Source organism: Phodopus roborovskii, unplaced genomic scaffold (genome assembly GCF_943737965.1).
Source record: "Phodopus roborovskii unplaced genomic scaffold, PHOROB, whole genome shotgun sequence".
Classification (NCBI taxonomy): Eukaryota; Metazoa; Chordata; class Mammalia; order Rodentia; family Cricetidae; genus Phodopus; species Phodopus roborovskii.
Window position 1 is genome coordinate 20795045 of NW_026126416.1, and position 18848 is coordinate 20813892.

At 40.0% G+C, this 18848-nt stretch overlaps 1 protein-coding gene across 1 annotated transcript; it reads left to right on the forward strand.

Moving 5' to 3' along the window:
• The first annotated feature begins 7119 nt into the window (after window positions 1-7119).
• On the forward strand, window positions 7120-7995 carry LOC127221260 (glyceraldehyde-3-phosphate dehydrogenase-like). Its single transcript, XM_051183150.1, has one exon. The coding sequence runs from the start codon at window positions 7120-7122 to the stop codon at window positions 7993-7995; it is 876 nt and encodes a 291-aa protein (XP_051039107.1).
• The last annotated feature ends 10853 nt before the right edge of the window (window positions 7996-18848 follow it).

The following is an 18848-nucleotide window of genomic DNA, read 5'->3' on the forward strand; positions in this document are numbered from 1 at the left end:
TCCTACTTCTTGAAAGGTCCTGTCTATATGAAGGTTGGTCTCTTCCATCAGCTCATCTATTCAATGAAATAACAAAGACCAATCTTAGCATATATTTTTCAATTACAGAATGGGTTCACTTTATAAGCCCAGGATGCTAAAGTGGAGTCAGAGAAATATCAAGAATAAAGGTGAGTTTCCAACCCAATAATATGAATACAACAAGAAAAAAAGAGATTGGCTTGATAAAGACTCCCTCTCACCCAGAGTTCCTGTTAGCAGGCTGTCTACACACCAGGCAAGGGAAATGTATGCCTATTCTAATGATGCCAGGAAATTCTGCAAGGAAAATGCTGGACTCAAGGTCTTAAAGAATGCAGAGAGATAGATACCTGGACAAAGGCTCTGGGTGAGACACAGCAGTCAGCAGATGGCATGTGTTCGTAAGTTTGTTGGAGTAGTTGGCCTCAAAAGGACCCAAATCACTGGCTGGAATTAATTATCTGATTAAAGAGACTTCATAGATGATAAGACAGGAAGGAAAGCTAGACTGGTATTTTTGGATGCACTTTATGCTATATGAGACCAAGGATTTTTTGAAACTATCCCATTGGCAAATTGGCAGCACTAAAAGTTTTTGAATAATGAGCAGAACAACCAAAAGGGTAATATTGGCAGACTCTTTTTGGCAGACTCATGTTTGCTGTTGAAAGGGAAAGCCTGTAGAAGGCTATTGAAATAGCATAAGAATAATAAATAGTAAGCTACCAGACTCAAGCATCTATTGATGGGCTAGATGTGGACTACAGACATTACACACTAGCTATCAAGGACTGCCAAAGGACAGGATCACAGGAGGGGAAATGGGCTAGACAATATGTCCAAATGAGCAAGAACTCTTTGTAGCTCAGAGGAGAAACCTTTATATATTGTTGTCCTGGTAAAATTACTCAAGAACACTTGACTTCTTTCAGAAGCAGGTCTCCAAAGAATGCTATAATATACTTCTGTGTCATATATCTACTTTGCTTACTAGCTCTCTGGAGAATGAATTGTCATTCTCTAAAATTTCCCAGGGGAATAGATTATTTTTTTTTTCTAAGTTGTTTGACAATGAACAGTATGTGACAAGAAAGGTGAGCTATAGGTTTATGCAAGCTTTCCTGAAACGATAAATGCATTTTTATTTACGAATAACCTTAAGGCACCAGGGTGAATTTGGAGAATTGAAATCAGCTCTGCTTCCAGTCCTAGACTACTGTATGTTCACAGACTTCTGTGGTTAGAGGGCTGCCAGATGGAGGCATTCCCATCTTCAGCTCACACCTGTGAGCCAAACAATGAACTGATAAATACTGTCCCAGGTTCTTAGCAAGGTCTCCCAGTGAATATTGACTCTGTCACCCTTGGCTTGAGCAAATCACATGTTATACTACAGAACAGGCTAGACGCCAGCCATGTGCACGGTACAGCACTGAGTTAGCAGACCTAAACTCCAGAACATTTTAATAAACTTAGGTGCCCAAAGGCCTGGGCAGGGAATGAGCCACTTAACAGGAGATTAAATGGGTGCTTCTTGCCTCCTGGTTTCATGAAAAAGCCAAACCTAATCAAATTACAGTGGCACAAACAGGGCCACATGGATAATTTGAGGGCAAAGAATGCTTTTATAGCAAGAGCAGTATTTGTGTCTAGCATTCTATTACCTACAGACCAACATGGTTTCAATTTAACTCCTGTTAATCCCAACCGTTCCATTCAAGTGTTTCTTATTTAAGATAGAAATTCCATGTTGAACATTTTAATAACATTAACTGTCAAAGGCAGCTGTGATCTGTTTTGCTTTCAATACAATGCCAGATGTAGGCATTTGTGATCATTGATGTCCTGTTTCTTCCTTCCCCTGTTAAGTGTATCATTAGTAAAACTTAAGTCCAACAAAAATGGTTTTGGCTGACAGTCTGCTATTGTGAGGCAAGGAAACAATTCCTAGAGGAGCAAACAACAGTTGGCATTCATCCATAGGATGATGGATGCCGTGTTTGGGAGTCCCGGTGCTTGTGCTGGTGATTTAATAAGAAGTCACCTATTATCAGAGCTAATGTCTTGCCACCCAGTCCACAAAAGACAACACAAAGTCAGCAACAAGTTGCTGCATACAATAAGCCATATGCTTCAGATACAGGTTTAAGAAGCATTAAGGTATACACACTTCAAAGGCTGCTCAGCAAAAGGCCAGTGTCCAGGTGGGCCATGCTGCAAAGAACTCTGGGAGAGATTATATTAAGTAAGCAATGAACACAGCTCCAACAGGGGAGTCCCACGTCTATCTCACTATAAGGAAAAGGCCATGTTTCCTATGAGACACGACTACTTATAAAAGTCATCTATGCAGATGCTTACTGTAGCTGAAGCTGAAGAAGACAGCTAGGATGTAGGTGTGAGAAGCTGAAGATGTGGCTTGAGACAGCTAGAAAACAGAAAGCTCCAGCCTGCTCTTTTAGTTAACCCTCAAGATTGCCTGATCCATGTTTCATCAATTCTGTACAGATCTAAACAACTGGATTTAAATGCTGGACTTGGGATTACATCTACATTTTCCACAAGGTACATAAGGGGCAGCCTTGGGATACACTTTTGGGGCTACTATCAATGTTTATTTCTGGAACAGATTTTGAAAGAGTGCAATGATTTTCAAATTGCTTTAAAATGGAGTCATGTGTATAAATTAAATCGCATGGACACTGCATATAATTCTTATAGCGCACCAGTATTTCCAATCTGATAAATAGCTTATCAGTAGATAATCGGCATAATATTTTTATTGTCTTTTCTGTTTTGAAGACAGAATATCTACTGGTTCATCGCTGAAATAGTTTTTCTAACTAGGCCTAGTAGGAAAATTGATTGATTATAAGGGGAAAAAAATGACATGAACCAGCAGGGAGGTGAGTCAAATCTAAAAATGCTAGAATTTCATGTAAACTAGTGCTGAATTTAGTACCCCAAAAGGGGAACAAGTTATGACTGTTGACAGTGGCATGGATGAAAACAACTCAGCACAGATTCCTATAACTCATTACCACTCAAGCAATACTGCAGCTGCCAAAGTCTTTTGATCTTGGACTGCATTAAAAAGAGTACATCCCTGGAGAAGGCTACCACATCCTCCCCAACTCTGCTCCAGGCTATGCTGTTTATGTACCAAATGTGGGGCTTGGTTCTGTAAAAGGAAACAAAGCATGTCTCTAGCACAGCCATAGATTAATGAGGAATGGGAAGACATGTATGATTTTAGTCACACAGACAGAAACTTAGCACAAAGTTACATTCAAATACCTCAGTGATGGTCAAGGAAGGAAAGCGAAGACTTTTTTCCAATTGACTGTAAAGGAAGTAACTAGAGTAATTACAGGAGGCATACGACAGATTTAATTCTAACTATCACGAAGGCATTCCTACACTTATCCAAGCTACTTCTCAAGCTCTTCGTTAATGCCTATAGTCAAGACAATATCCAATCAAAATGGCATTGCTATTGATGGACAGAATTCCTCCCACTCTCAAACAGTCCTTTGAGCAGTGGTGGTGTACATATTTAATCCCAGCATTCAGAAGGTAGAAGCAGGTGGAGCTCTGTGAGTTTGAGGCCAACCTGGTCTACATAGTGAGTTCCAGGACAGCCAAAGATATAGAGAAACCCTGTCTCTAAAAATACCAAAACCCAAAGACAAGCAAATATCAAAATGACAGCAAAACACTCCTTTGTGAATTACGGGGGAAAGGAAAGTCTTTTAGGAAGTTCATTACTTCTGACCCATCTTCTCATAAACACAGCTTCCAGGGTCCCACAGCTACACAGTCACCTACACCCCACCCAAATCAAACCATGTGCAAAACTGAGTAACTTCTTTCCATTGGCCCCCTTGGCACTGAGAATGGAGGTCACAGGAATATGACATCATTAATTTTCAAAACTGTCTCCCAAACAATGTAGTTTATTCCATTTGTTTTAACTAGTTGGGCTGTCTCTCTTCAACATTTTTTTTTTTCTTTTCTTTTCTTTTTTTTTTTCTTTTTTTCTTTTTTTTTGCCATGACTAATAAGATGTTTACTACCAAATGCCTATCTAGGGACTCTTCAAATGATAAAACCCTGCCTAGTATTTCATCCTACTCTCAGCAGTTTGTGGTTGCCCTGTGAGATTTCTTCCTTCCATGCTAGTACATCTATTAGTGTTGTTCTTGTTCAAGTCTTGTTTAGACAGCCATGTGGTTGAGGTATACATAGATATTCTCTGTCATATCTATGTTCATCTGGCTCTCACAATCTTTCTGTTTCCTTTTTCCTAAATGTTCTCTGAGCCTAATGTGAGGAGTTGTGTTGTAGATGTATTAATTGGGGCTGGGCCACAACCATTCGTTCTCTGCATTTTGACCATTGAGGTTTTCTGTAACGGTCCCCATCTGTCACAAAGTGAACTTGCTTTGATGAGTGGCAAGGGCTACACTTACCTGTGGGTGTAAGGGTAAGTATTTAGAATGCAGTTAGGAATTGTGCAATTAAGGAAGGTTGAAAGCTGGAGAAATAGTCTTCCCTGAGGATAAGCTCCCTAACTGGTGATTCAATACTACTAAGTGGTCAGCCCTGAAATCACATACTTACAAATAAACACTAAACAGTCTGAGCAGGCTGCATTAATATAGTTAGGCATATATATGCATGTGTATGCATATATAGGTGTGTGTAAATTTTTTTTAAAAAAGTCTTTGATTTTGAGATGGAGCAAGAGGAGAGATACATGGGAGGTACTGGGGAGAGGAAAAGGAATGGGGAAATGATGTAATTATATTTTAATTTTTCATAAAACTGTGAGGAGGACTAGAGAAGTATTTACTGCTCTCCCAGAGAACCTGAGTTCAGTTCCCAGCATCCATATTAGGCAGCTCACAACTGTTTGTAAATCCAATTATAGGGAACCCAACACTCACTTCTGACTTCCATTGGCACCAGCATATACATGACATATACACACACAGAGATAAGCACACATACCTAAATAAAAATCAACCTCTTAAACAAGGAATGTTGGAGCTAGGGAGATGGCATGATGGCCATGGTCAAGAGTAGCGTGCTGAACAAGCATGAGGACCTGAATTTGAATCCCCAGCATTCATGTTCATGCCTGCACACATTTTTGTTTTGTTTTGGTTTTGGGTTTTTGAGACAAGGTTTCTCTGTATTGCTTTATAGCCTGTCCTGGAACTCATTCTGTAGACCAGGCTGGTCTCAAACTTACAGAGATCCACCTATCTCTGCCTCCTGAGTGCTGGAACTAAACTTGTGAATCACTAACACCTTGCTAAGAACCCCCTCCCCATGTTCATGCCTGAGCATGTCTGTAATTCCAATGATCTCCATTGAAGAGAATGGGGATTTATGTGGCCAGGTACCTTTAGAGACCCTGTCCCAAAGGAACAAGACAGAGAGTGATAGAGCAGGACACAAGACATTCTCCTCTGACATCCTCCTCTGACCTCCAATGTACTTCACCAACCTCTGTGTGCACACAAACACTCCCCCCCCCATAAACAGCAGCACACATAAAAAGGAGAAATATTATGAGTTAGACTGATCAATCCTAAGGTAAAAAGCACGTCTCAGCTACATGCATCAAATCTCATTTCAATATTACTAGGAAGGTATCATTGTTAGCATCATAAGAGAGAAGCCAAATCACAGAGCTCATGCAGCTGGGAGGTGTGAGAGCTGGGATTTGAACCCTGATAGCAGTTGCAGGAGTAGCATGATACACCCTACTGCTTGGCATTATCACACCTTTCTTGGGCAATGATTCCAGGGAAAGACATTCAACCTCAGAGTTACAGTACATAGTAACACTTGCCATATAGTAGCTGTTTCTCTTTGATGCAACTGATACAATTAACATGCCACACATATAACATTTCCCACAAAGACACACTCTAATATATACAGTGTAAAAATTTCTACACACACAGATGTTGTGATATTAATGGAAAATGATATTTAATAAAATTAATTAAATTCAATAATTTTTTATCTAATAAACTTAAAGTATCCTTAGAGAAACCTGGGTATTAGGGTACTTGCAAGGTTTGTAAAGAGTGAGCAGACTTGAAAAGGGGAAAATGAGCAGTATCGCTCAAGTCATCAGCACTTATCTGGAACTCTAAGGAACTCTAACTCTTTTTTTTTTCTTATACACCATCATGTGTCTGAAAGTCTTACCCTTGCAGTCACATCAGTGAACTGATAAACTTGCAGATCTAGGCTCAAGAAAGAAAAAACATTTCTAGAAATAAGGATAGAAAAATATTCCATAAAATATTCCAAAAGAACACACACACACACACACACACACACACACACACACACACAAACACACACACACTGCATACTCAACAAACTAAAATATCAAGTTGCTTACTATACAGAATGATTCAAAGTACATGGCCCTAGAAAAATATCCTTGTTGCACTGGGATTGACATAGAAAAGTTTCTTTGTCAAGTTAGGGTTACTAATGGTGGAGGGAGGGGGTGAGTTCTTGTTAACAGCCATGTCACCAATCACTGAAACTTACTTAATTCAGTGGGGAAAGTAATGCTGAACTTTGCCTTCAGGTAGAGAAGGAGACAGATGAGACATCATGAGCACACTATCTCCTAAAGCTAAGAATCTTTTGCCCATTCATCCACACATCACCTATGACTGGGAGTAGCAGAGGGGGGGATATCAATATCCCAATCCACTAGAAATTGTAAAATTGCTAATATTTATGCAATTTAATATATTTATTAAATTTAGTATATTTATTAAAAACAATAAAAAATGACTGATACTCAAGGTTCTAACTCGAGCATGACAAATACAGTTAGAGTAGCAAGTCACATTCTGTACGATCAACATTCAAAAAACAAGTTGTAAGTTGAATCTATGACATTCCTGTGTTCTTATTTTTGTTTTTTTTGAGACAGGGTATCTCTGTGTTGCTTTGCACCCTGTCCTGTAATTAGCTCTGTAGACCAGGCTGACCTCGAACTCAGAGATTCGCCTGCCTCTGCCTCCTGAGTGCTGGGATTAAAGGCCTGTGCCACCAATGCCCAGCCAGTGTTCTTTCTTAAGCAATGATATGAAGGTCACAGTCAAGGCTGAACATGGGAAGATTGTCAACAATGGGAAGGCTATCACCATCTTCCAGGAGCGAGATCCCACCAACATCAAATGGGGTGATGCTGGCGCCAAGTATGTTATGGAGTCTACTGGCATCTTCACCATCATGGAGAAGGCTGGGGCCCACTTGAAGGGTGGAGTCAAGAGGGTCATCATCTCCACCCCTTCTGCTGATGCCTCCATGTTTGTGATGGGTGTGAACCATGAGAAATATGACAACTCCTTCAAGATTGTCAGCTACACTTCCTGCACTACCAACTGCTTAGCCACCCTGGCTAAGGTCATCCATGACAACTTTGGCATTGTGGAAGGACTCATGACCACAGTCCATGCAATCACCACCACCCAGAAGACTGTGGATGGCCCCTCTGGGAAGTTGTGGCATGATGGGTGTGGGGCTGCCCAGAACATCATCCCTGCATCCACTGGTGCTGCCAAGGCTGTAGGCAAGGTCATCCCAGAGCTGAATAGGAAGCTCACTAGCATGGCCTTCCATGTTCCTACCCCCAATTTGTCCGTCGTGGACCTGACATGCCACCTGGAGAAAGCTGCCAAGTATGCCGACATCAAGAAGGTGGTGAAACAGGCATCCAAGGGCTCACTGAAGGGCATCCTGGGCTACACCAAGGACCAGGTTGTTTCCTGTAACTTCAACAGCGACTCCCACTCTTCCACCTTTGACTCTGGGGCTGGAATCACTCTCAATGACAACTTTGTAAAGCTCATTTCCTGGTATGACAATAAATTTGGCTATAGCAACAGGGTAGTAGACCTCATGGCCTCAATGGCCTCCAAGGAGTAAGAGCCCATCTTGGACCATCCACCCCCAGCAAGGACATGAGCAAGAGAGACGCCCTGGCTGCTAAGCAATCCCTGTCCAACAACCCCTGACACTAATCTTCCTCACAGTTTTCATCCCAGACCCCCAGAATGAAGGGGCTTACAGAGCCCTGCTCTCTTGAGTACCATCAATAAAGTTCACTGCAGAAGAAGAAGGAGGAGGAGGAGAAGAAGAAGAAAACACTGGTAATGCAAGTCATGTAAAATGAGAGAGTAACAAGTTACAGCTACTAGTCTTTCAGGCTACTGACAACATACTTATATTCTTTTTTTAATGCTTAATTATTATGTATACAGTATTCTGATTCTGCTTGCAAACTAGGAACTGAACTCAGGATGTCTGGAAGAGCAGCCAGAGTTCTTAACCTCTGAGCCATCTCTCTGATCCCTATACTTATATTCGTAATTAGCATAACTTGCCTACAAGGTGTGGTGTAGGGGCACAGTGGCATATACTGGGATTTTGTTTTGTTTTGTTTTAAGTCTTTTCATGAAAATTCCCGGAGGTGGAATGCACCTTAGTGATAGGACACTTGTCTACCATGTATGAGGCATTGGGTTTGGTCTCCAGCCCCAGAAAATCAAAGAGCAAGAAATTCACCTTTTTGGTTCAATATATGTATCTAAAAACATGCATCTCAAAAGAGATGCCTCACAAGCTAGACCTACATGTGTGAGTACATATAAACAACAAGTACACAGGCACATGGTGCTGAACTCAAAACAAGACACTAAATAAACACATCTTAAATAAAAATGATTTTTAATTCTGATAGCTCAACTATTTGTTAAGGGAGAAAAAAATAAAACATGGTAAATGAGTATCTGGGAAACAACAGACTGATGAATGTTTATTCAGGGAGAAATCACACCAGAAACAGATGACTGCTACAAGTTCCCATCCCAAGGATGCCTCCAGATGCTCTCTATCTATGACAGAGAGCAAGCTGGGATCCAGGATCCCAGACCCAGTTCTCCCAGGTCATGCCTGCCCCTGTCCATGCCCCAATGCAGCGAAGACAGAAACAGAAAGCTACCTAGACAGTCACCTAAAATCTCACATCAGTGTCGGGCAACCAGTTTTGCCTAAGGCCTAGAGTCTCTGATTGACCACTACAGAAGCAAGGAGGTAGAAAGGCTGTCTTACCTGACTTGGCAAATTTCTGCAGTCTTCTATGTTTGTCTCCTGCAAGCACAATAGGGCAGCATGTCCAAATCATTGGTCCAGGTGGGGCATTTCTTTGTCCAAGAGGCCATTAGCCAAGGAAAGGATGGACCCCAGAAGGAGTGACATCAGTGCCCAATATACTCTCAGGAATAACTCGTGCTGTCAGGTGCAATTGTGCCTCGTTTAATTTAAATATTTAAATTTAATTTAAATATTAAAACATTTAAATGCCATGTTCTGCAGGTCTATGAAGTATTTGAAGATCTAACACCTATGTCTGACTAATCTCATAGGTACAAGAAACATGGGTGAAGATAATCTGTAATACTCAAGGGACATAGCTATATGAATGGTTGAAATTTCCCTAAGTAATTATCAAGGTATCAAGGACTATGATTTTAGCAATATAACTATTGCTACAAAAATAAATATTCTATGTAATCCAATTTGGCATAAAGTCCAATGCACATCTCCAGGCAAATTTATGAAGAGCACTTACATTCTCTTTCCTTCAACTAAAATAGAATCACTGTGAACTGATGTTTATAAGAAACATTTTCAGACTATCCCAGACTATCAGAGCTGATTATCTGTGATAAGCAAGAATATGGATGGAAATAGGAAGATGCTTTTTCAATTGCTCTTAGTCAATTGCATTTGCCTAAGCAAGCATCTGCTGCAGGCCATTCAAAATAATAATTACAAGCCAATCAGAAAATAAACTGTACTTGGACTACAAAGAGTTAACAAAATCTGTAGCAGAAGACAAGACCATGTGAAGTAGAGACTTCAGCTCCAGTGTGTGAGCCCTTTAGTAGGTAAGGTCATTCAGCTTCTCAGGATCAACCTTCATGTTTCTAGGCATTTACACAAAGAGAGCTATGATAGGAAGTTGTGGTGTCTAAATGCCACACAGTGCCTCTCTCCCCCATTGGGAAAACTGTTCTTGAACTTAGCACATCATCTCTACCTCCCAGAAACAAGACCCTTTCTCCTTTTCTCTCTTATCTTTTGCCTTTATCCTGTGTAGTAAGAGACACAGAACTCACATTTTTAAACCAAGCTAAAGCACACTTGTAAGTGTCTATAACAAATACAAGGAAAATTTCAAGTAAAGTCCTATAAAGCTCAACAAATTTGTCCAAGAGTAGAAATCTCAGTTCTCTGAGGTTTCAGCATCCATCTAACTTACAGTATGTTGTGAGAATATCTAACACTAGCTTTTTGCATCGAACTTTCTGTGGAATTCTTTGAAAGGGTGTTACAGAGGACAGATGTAAACCTGGCTTGCACATAATTTGAGTCTCTACTGTACCATGCCACACCTGTCCATGGCAGCAGATGAAAAGATGCGCTGAAAGATGAGGGGTGAGTAGAACCCACTATGGAAGATTGATTAGAAAGGTCCATATACAATATGACCAAGCCATGGCAGTTTTCCTTGGCCATTTTCTAATGGACACTTGATAACATGTATTGATGTGCTTGGACTTACTTCTGAATCCAAGCATGTTTCTTGTGTTTCCTTTATTTCACTGAGATACAATTGAACAATGAAGGTTCAGTCAAAAGTTCCCCCATTGTTTAGACAGTGGAATTTCATTCCACATGGTTCTGAAGGGTGGGAAGGCATTTGCCACCATGTGTATTACATGTTCTCTCACAGACACAGTACTTCAACAGCAAAAGTAAAGCCAAAAACCAGAATTATTTGCTTCCCTGGCTTAGAAAGTTCAAATGTAGAATGCTACACTTCAAAAGAAAAGAGCCAGTGTTACTTAGTGCTGTTTTCAAATAAATAACAATTGTTTTAAATGAAATAACTCTCAATCCTGAAATAACTAGCAAGCAGACTAGAATGAAGGGGAGTAGGAACAAAACAAAGGAGGAGTTACATTCAATATTCCATTCCATGCAGAGGCCTATAATGCTTTTACTTGGGCTAAGCAAATTTACACTATGAGACCTTCTGCTAGGTTTCTACCCCAGAAGCATTGTGGGGATAAGGTAGTTATTTGGCTACAATAAAGTATTCCCTTCAACATGATTTGCCTCTGTACTTCTGATAACAATGTGAAAAACGACTTGGAAATTGCCAGGCTGGGAGTAGTGCAGTTGAAAACCCATATTGCATATGCAGTTTCTGATCTTTGAACTTACTTGTCAAAGCAAAAACTGAAACAACAGTCTTTGAAATGACATTGCAAAGCCAGTTCTTCAATTGGAGACTATCCCCAAATGGAAACAAGCTGGCTCTACAACTTAACTGCAATTTCATTCCTGATTTATGTCTAGCTTGCCTTAAAGTTGGAAATATCTTATGGCATGAGATTGGGCCAAAGGGAGAGGGAGCAGGGTTGTTCAATAAACAATAGTAAGTACCCAATCCACGAGGAAATTACTGTCTTTTGAAATGACTGGCTTCTCCGTCAGACTTCAGCATCCCAAACTTTCCAAGAGGCAAGTCTAGCTGCCCAAATCTCAAAATAGGTCCCAATCATATAAGTTTCCCTTATGTGTCCAGAAGACAATGGTGTCACCAGAGCAGACTGACAACTTTGAAAGAAAATTCAACTTCCCATGAAAGATCTTAAAACTGACTCCCAGCTGAGACATGCATCGAGTGAGTGAGAGGATCCCTTCATCTCTTTTTTTTAGGTGGAGGAGTGCCAGTATCAACATGGCTGAGTTGGGGTACATTAACTATTTTGTGACTGAATCTCATTAGAGTGAGCCATTGCTCCCCTGAGCTTTTCAGTAGTGCTCTCCCTCAAGGAAGAGTACCCTATCAAGACACACATGCCTGGGTGTCCTGGAGTCTCTTCTCATTCCCACCCAAGATTGAGTCCATGCATGGTCTTACATCCTTGACTGTACTTTGATTTTATGTGCACATGATTTAAGAATAAAAAGGATTGTGGACATTCAGAGCTGAGGTTCTGCTTACTAACAAATGCTGATCTTACTTGAGTTTTAGGAGATCGAAAAGACTATGTAAAGCAGGGAATAGTTTGAGTCTAAACATAGCTCATCCATGTGTCAGTCTCACCAAAACTTTCAGCTAACAAATGGAGATTATGACAACTTGAGTGGATGATGAGCATGAACAGAATTTAATAAATGATTAATATTATTATTGATATAATTAGTACCAAGACAACTAAAGTCGCTTTCCTTCATCACATCTTTAAACTCTGGTTGGTATGACTTACATAGAAGATTGTGAAATGAACGTTTTCCCCCAAAAGACACTGAATATCCAAGAACCATGAATGGGACCTTACTTAGAAATAGCATAGTCTATAAATGACCGAGTCAAAACAATGTCAGTAGGGCAGACCTTTATCTAATACATTGGTATCCTAATAAAAAATTGGCAAACGAGGATGCACAAATACACAATAAGGAAAATGCCAAGCAAGTGTGATGGCAGAGACTATGGAAAAAAGAATACCAAAATTTTCAGAAGCCAGGAAAAGAATGTAATAAATTCCCTCTGTCATCCCTGGGAAGCCACTAAGTGGAGATCTTGAACCTCCAGCCTTCATGATGGTGTAGCAATGAACAGTTGTTTGATAAGTTAAATTTGTGGCAGTTTTTACAACAGCTCAACAAATGGACCATCTACAAGATTTTTAATATATATATATATATATATATATATATATATATATATATATATATTAAACATCCCACAATGTGTGTACCTCTGAAAATAACATCAGGAGGCTGCAGGATCTACAGTTTCCAATTTGAGAAACAAGGTGAAAGATGACCCACTGATAGCACAGGCCTTGCCTGTATGCCCCTCCCCTTCTCCCTTCTCATTGGTGATGTAATCCCAAGTCAAACTGTTTGTACTGGAAGCTCTTTGGCATTGTGCCAGATTCATACAAAACTAGAGGTATTCTAAGGGCAGAGTTCAAAGGCAAACATGCCAGAGCTGTGCCTTTTCAAAGCAGTCCCATTGATTACTCGTCAGCCTTTCCCGGGTCCTGCAAGACCACACACCAGCTGCCATCCACTTAGCCAGACATGAGTTACTGGACCAAGTGGCAAGACTTTGGTTTTACAATGGGAAATGGGAAAAGAAATTTAAAAGCCACCAACAGATTTGAATAGAAAATCTGATCTCTCCTTTAGTTCCTTTACTGCCATTAGCAAAACAGCAAAAAACAAAAAGCAAAACCAACAACAACAAAAATAGACTCATTTGTTTAATTCTGGGCAAGAGATACTTAGTTCCTGGATTTTTTTTTTTTATTCCAAAGCTTTGGTCTGAAGCCTGCAGGCTCCACTACATGCTGTTCAGCCTATATTTAGAACAAAGCAAACACATGCAATTCTTTAGCACTAAATGCTTTTGCCAGTGGGCCCTGGAAAATTGCTAACCCTAAAATAAAACAATACTGCTTTCTTTAAATACTCCTGCTTACACTTACAGTGAGGAGATATTGACAGCACACGTCAGTTTGAGTGACTGAAAATAAACAGGAGTGAAGAAAGCAGGGACTTCTGCTATTAAAGCCAGATTTATTTAGAGGAAATACATGACAAGTCCCATTATTTTCCTAAGTAGCAGTCTCAAGCTATCTCACCCATGAAGAAACATTATGAAGTCATTTTCATGACTTCTGGAGGCTTGTTCTCGATTCTCCCCATCTGATCACACTTATCACTGATCCTAAAACTGAAACCAGTGCCTAAAGATGGGAAAGACACCTCAGTTTAACCAGAGAGAGAACTAGTAGAGAAAGAAACCCTGAAGGTAAACAAAATGATTCCATCAAGGTGAAACCTAGCTTCACTCTTTGTGAGAAGCCACATCCGAAGACACTGGACCTGTCCATTTAGGGCATGCTGTGCACAATGGGCAGGAAAGTCTATTTGTGGCCTTTGTGATTTTCCCACAATAATGTGGGACCTACCAGGAGCTCATAGTTCAGAACATGGGCCGGAAGAGGGATGCTCTCATTCCCATCTTGCTGTATAAGCTCAACAACTCATAAGCCTTCTAAGACTTTGTTGATTTCCTCACCTGTATAACCCTTTCAGTCTATTCAAACTCTTTGCATGTTCACAAGTTTGTGAACAAAAATCTAATTATCCGACTCATATTTGACAATTAAATTTGCCTTGACACTGCTGATCCCCCACTCAAGGTCCCTATCCCATATTAACTAAAATGTAAAATTGTTGATGTCATGGGAAGACATCATTAAAGAAATAAAACTCTCCAGTATCTTCATGTAAACTACAAACTTGTCCATGTTCAAAGTCTACTTTTAGCTGGGCCAGCAGTGCATCCTATCCCAGCTACAGGGTTGGCCAAGGCAGGACAACATTTCAAAATGAGTAAGAAAAAAGCAGCTGGGTAGCAAACACCAAATGTTCACCATTAAATCATCCTCGTGCTCTTCACAGTATACATATAAGTTTTCACAAAGATTGTGTCCTATGTCTGCTCTTTCAGAATATACATAATGTGTGTTTTTTTAATTTATTTTAAACAGTCCCACAAATTAAGCCAGCTTTCAAATTCTCTTCTGTAATTATAGTTGAAGTGTATCATTAGGAAATAGATTTTATCATTGACAGTCCTATGATATTGTACAAAATTCTCAGAGAACTAATAAAATGAGAAAAAATAGCCCATGAAAGTATTACCTGAAGATATTTTTATACTCAATATGTTAATTTTTATAGTTTATTTAGGTACATTTTTGTATCATAAAATCTACCCACTTCAAATTCATAATTTCCTGATATTCAATAATTTTATCAAGTGGTACACAGGTCAGATTTACATTTCATGTCCTTAGTGAGATTCCTCATGCCCATGCATGGTTAATGCTGCTATTCAAGCACCTGTACTGTCCTGCCCTTAGGGTCCTGATAGGATATGTCCTCAGCTGTAGCCTCTAAGAGCTCCTCCTGTGCACATTCTCATCCTTCCCTTTTAAAAGGCAGTCCTTGTCCCCTTTCCCCCCCACCCCCCCCCCCACACACACACACACACACACACACACATCATAAGGCAACAATAAATTCAGTGAGTTGGGGTTTGACTATTTTTCAAAAAGATAAAATTAATCCTCTACCTCAGATACAGATACCTATGATTAAACTATGGCAAAAAACTGATATCATGTATGCCAAAAAGAAGATTGGATGCATCCTTTATTGACACAGCTGTGAGGGAGGGACTTCTGGCCATGAGTCATGCTTCCCATGGATCCCCAGAGCTGAGGCAGAAAGGCCTCATAGATGTGTTGCTATGAATTCCATGAAGCTTATGTGGAAAACTGCTCAGATCTTTTGGCATGTGTCATGTACTTCATTAGTATGGATATAATTTTATTTTCCCAAAAGACAAGGCACCTTATTTATTGCTTGACTCTTGTCTGGTCCATTTAAAATCTAATTCAGCCAGGTAGAACCCATCACATGTCTGGTCCAACATGGGGCAATGTCAGGCTGTGTTCTTCATCCCTTTAAGGTGTTTGACATCTCTGAATTGCCTACTTCTTCTTCCATCATATATGGCTTCCTCTTTATGCAAGAAAGGCATAGCTGCATAGGCAATGTAACATACAGACATGAACATGAAAACTGTCACTTACATTCAGCATCCAGGCCAGACATGAAAACCATACCTGCAACCCAAGCCAACACCTGTTAGCAGCATGACTATGGGGACTTCGCATCTATGAACTATGTCTATGCAGTAAATTATAGAGAACTGCATGAATAATTTAGGTTCAGGTCACCTGACTCTTACAAGACTTGGCAGATTCCAGTTGTTCAAATAGCAACAATATCATGTGAGCTCTCCCTAAAGAAAAGAAAGTAAGAAGTGATGAGGATTTCAAACTCTGGGCTTCTCGTGGTAGGACAGCTGGCTGCTGAATTGCTGAGTCAGCTTGTTGCCCTCTGTAGTTTTCATCAGTTCCTCAATTTAGGACATTTCTACCTCTGTATGTGAATCTCTGTGGAAACAATGCCTAGCACAATTGAATGGACTTTGTCCTTTTGGAGGAGAAAAACACTCAGAAGAGTCAGTGGCTCTAAGACAAAGCAAGAATTAAAGAGCAGTCCTCCCCCCATCTCATGTACAAACCACTCACAGTCTTCAGGAGTCACTCAAGGATTCTCTGCCTTTTGCTCCTCCACAGGGTTCCAAATAACTCACAAAGAGTTCACAGAACACCTTGCTATGCTTTCATCTGACCGTGTGTGACCTGCAGACATATGAAGGAAACATGATGTTTTCATCTAATACTGTTATATTAGCTACCTCCTTCTAAGAATGTGTGCTTCTCTACTTAGTTCTCTGGGGTCAACTTTGTGTTTTATAATTTTCTTTTAAAAGTACCACACCAAATATAGACTTACCATTGGGGGGAAAAAAACATCAATCATCAATCATCTTAAGTGTAACTATCAACTCTCATCAAAGAAGGCTCTCTATACAGCAAATGGAGCCCATCACAGGAAACCACAATCGGATATAATGCAGATATCAACAGAGCATGAGGAGCCCATCCCTAATGGATAAAACATCATCACAGATCCTCCATCTGTGGATCAGGGAACATCATAGAAGGAAGGTCGGAAAGATTCTAAGAGTGAGAATACCGGCATGTCTACTGTAAAACAGTTTCTGGTAGAAATGGCTTCACAGACAAGACGTCAACAGATGTGGTAATGTGTGTGGGGGGGGTTAATTCCTTGAAGTCCCACCCTTAGTCAAGGAACTATAGGTAACTAATGACATCTGGGATAAAGAAAATTAGCCCCTCCCAAGGATGAGTCCCCTTAATGGTTGTGCTATATAGAGTGGTCAGTTTTGTTTATATATTTTTTCTCTTCTCTTTTTTTAAAATTTAAATTGTAAACAATCTTGTTTTATATCTTAATCACAATTCCCTCTCAACAAGGAAGGTTGGCCCTTCTATAGGGGATCTTCAAAGTTTATCACATCATTTGGAGCAGGGCTTAGGCCCTTCCCCATATATCTAGGCTGAAGGAGTATCCCTCTATGTGGAATGGGCTCCCAAAGTCATTTGTGTACTAGGGATCCACTACTCCATAAACTGTAGAGGCCTCCTAAATGACACCCATGTTGATGGGGTCTGGGTGGGTCCTGTGCTGGTTTCCCAGCTATCAGACTGGTGTCTATGAGCTCCCCCTTGTTCAGTCAGCAGTTCTGTGGGTTTCTCCAGCCTGATCTTGACCCTTTGGCTCATCACTCCTCCCTCTCTACAACTGGATTCTAGAAGTTTGACTCAGTGTTTAGCTGTGGGTGTCTGCTTCTGCTTCCATCAGCTACTGGATGAAGGCTCTAGGATGGCATATAAGGTAGTCATCAATCTCATTATCGGGGGGGGGGGCATTTAAGGTAGCCTCTCCACTATTGCTTAGATTCTTAGTTGGGGTCATTCTTGTAGATCTCTGGACATTTCCCTACTGCCAGATTTCTCTTTAAACCTATAATGGCTCCCTCCCTCTATTAAGGTATCTCTTTTCTTGCTCTTCTCTGTTCTTCTCCCAACTCAATCTTCTTGCTCCCTAATGTCCTCCTCTCCCCTCTCCCCTCCCCTTCTCCCCTTCTCCCCTTCTCATAACTCCCTCTCCCCTGCCCCCATGCTCCCAACTTGCTCAGATCTTGTCCCTATCCCCTTCACAGGGGGATAATGTATGTGTCTCTTAGGGTCTCCTTATTTCCTGGCTTCTCTAGTGGTGTGTATTGTAGGCTGGTAATTCTTTGCTCTATGTCTAATATCCATATATGAGTGAGTACATACCATGTTGGTCTTTTTGTGACTGGGTTACCTCATCAGAATGGTTTCTTATATTTTCACCCATTTCCTGTGAATTCCATTTTTTTTTCCACTGAATAGTACAGAGTGATCACTTTTGAAGCCATATATACATTACCAACATAAACAGACTCAGCAGGTTGCATGTGTGTGTGTGTGTGTGTGTGTGTGTGTGTGTGTGTGTGTGTGTGATAGATAACAGATAGACAGAATGTATGGATAGAGAGACACACATACATATACATACCCATGCACACCAAAAACAACAATAATTAAAAATCACCTATTGGATTTAATTTTATATTTTCTACTTGTATATACAGAAATACAAGTTATACACACATATATATATATGTATTATGTATAGTTATATATAATCATATGTAATAAATCATGTTACTTTGACATCAAAGCTCTTTTTTAAGTTCATTAATTTCAATTTTATCATCATTTATTTTGATTTCCTTGTCAATCATTATATCTGTTAATAACAGATTTATTTCTACATTTGAGAGAGACAAATTATTCGTCTTCTGTTACCATGTTCATTCAGATGTTTTAATCCACTATTTGCCTAATATATCATTTCTTAGCCATTTTCTTTTCACCTTTCTATGTCTTTACATTTTCATTGCTGTAGGTGAACAATATATCACTAGATTCTGTGGTCTATTATTCTGAAATGGCTAAATCCACATATGTAACTATGACCTGCATAGATTCATTATTACTACATATTTATGCTTCCTTTCCCCTCCTCTTAACTTACCTTCTTATATGTTAATCATCTGTATTTTAATTTTGATTCCTGTGCTTTTCTTTCTT

What these genes read in the sequence shown, in the direction of transcription:
- LOC127221260 (XM_051183150.1), top strand. Translation starts at nt 7,120, where the DNA reads ATGCCCAGCCAGTGTTCTTTCTTAAGCAATGATATGAAGGTCACAGTC.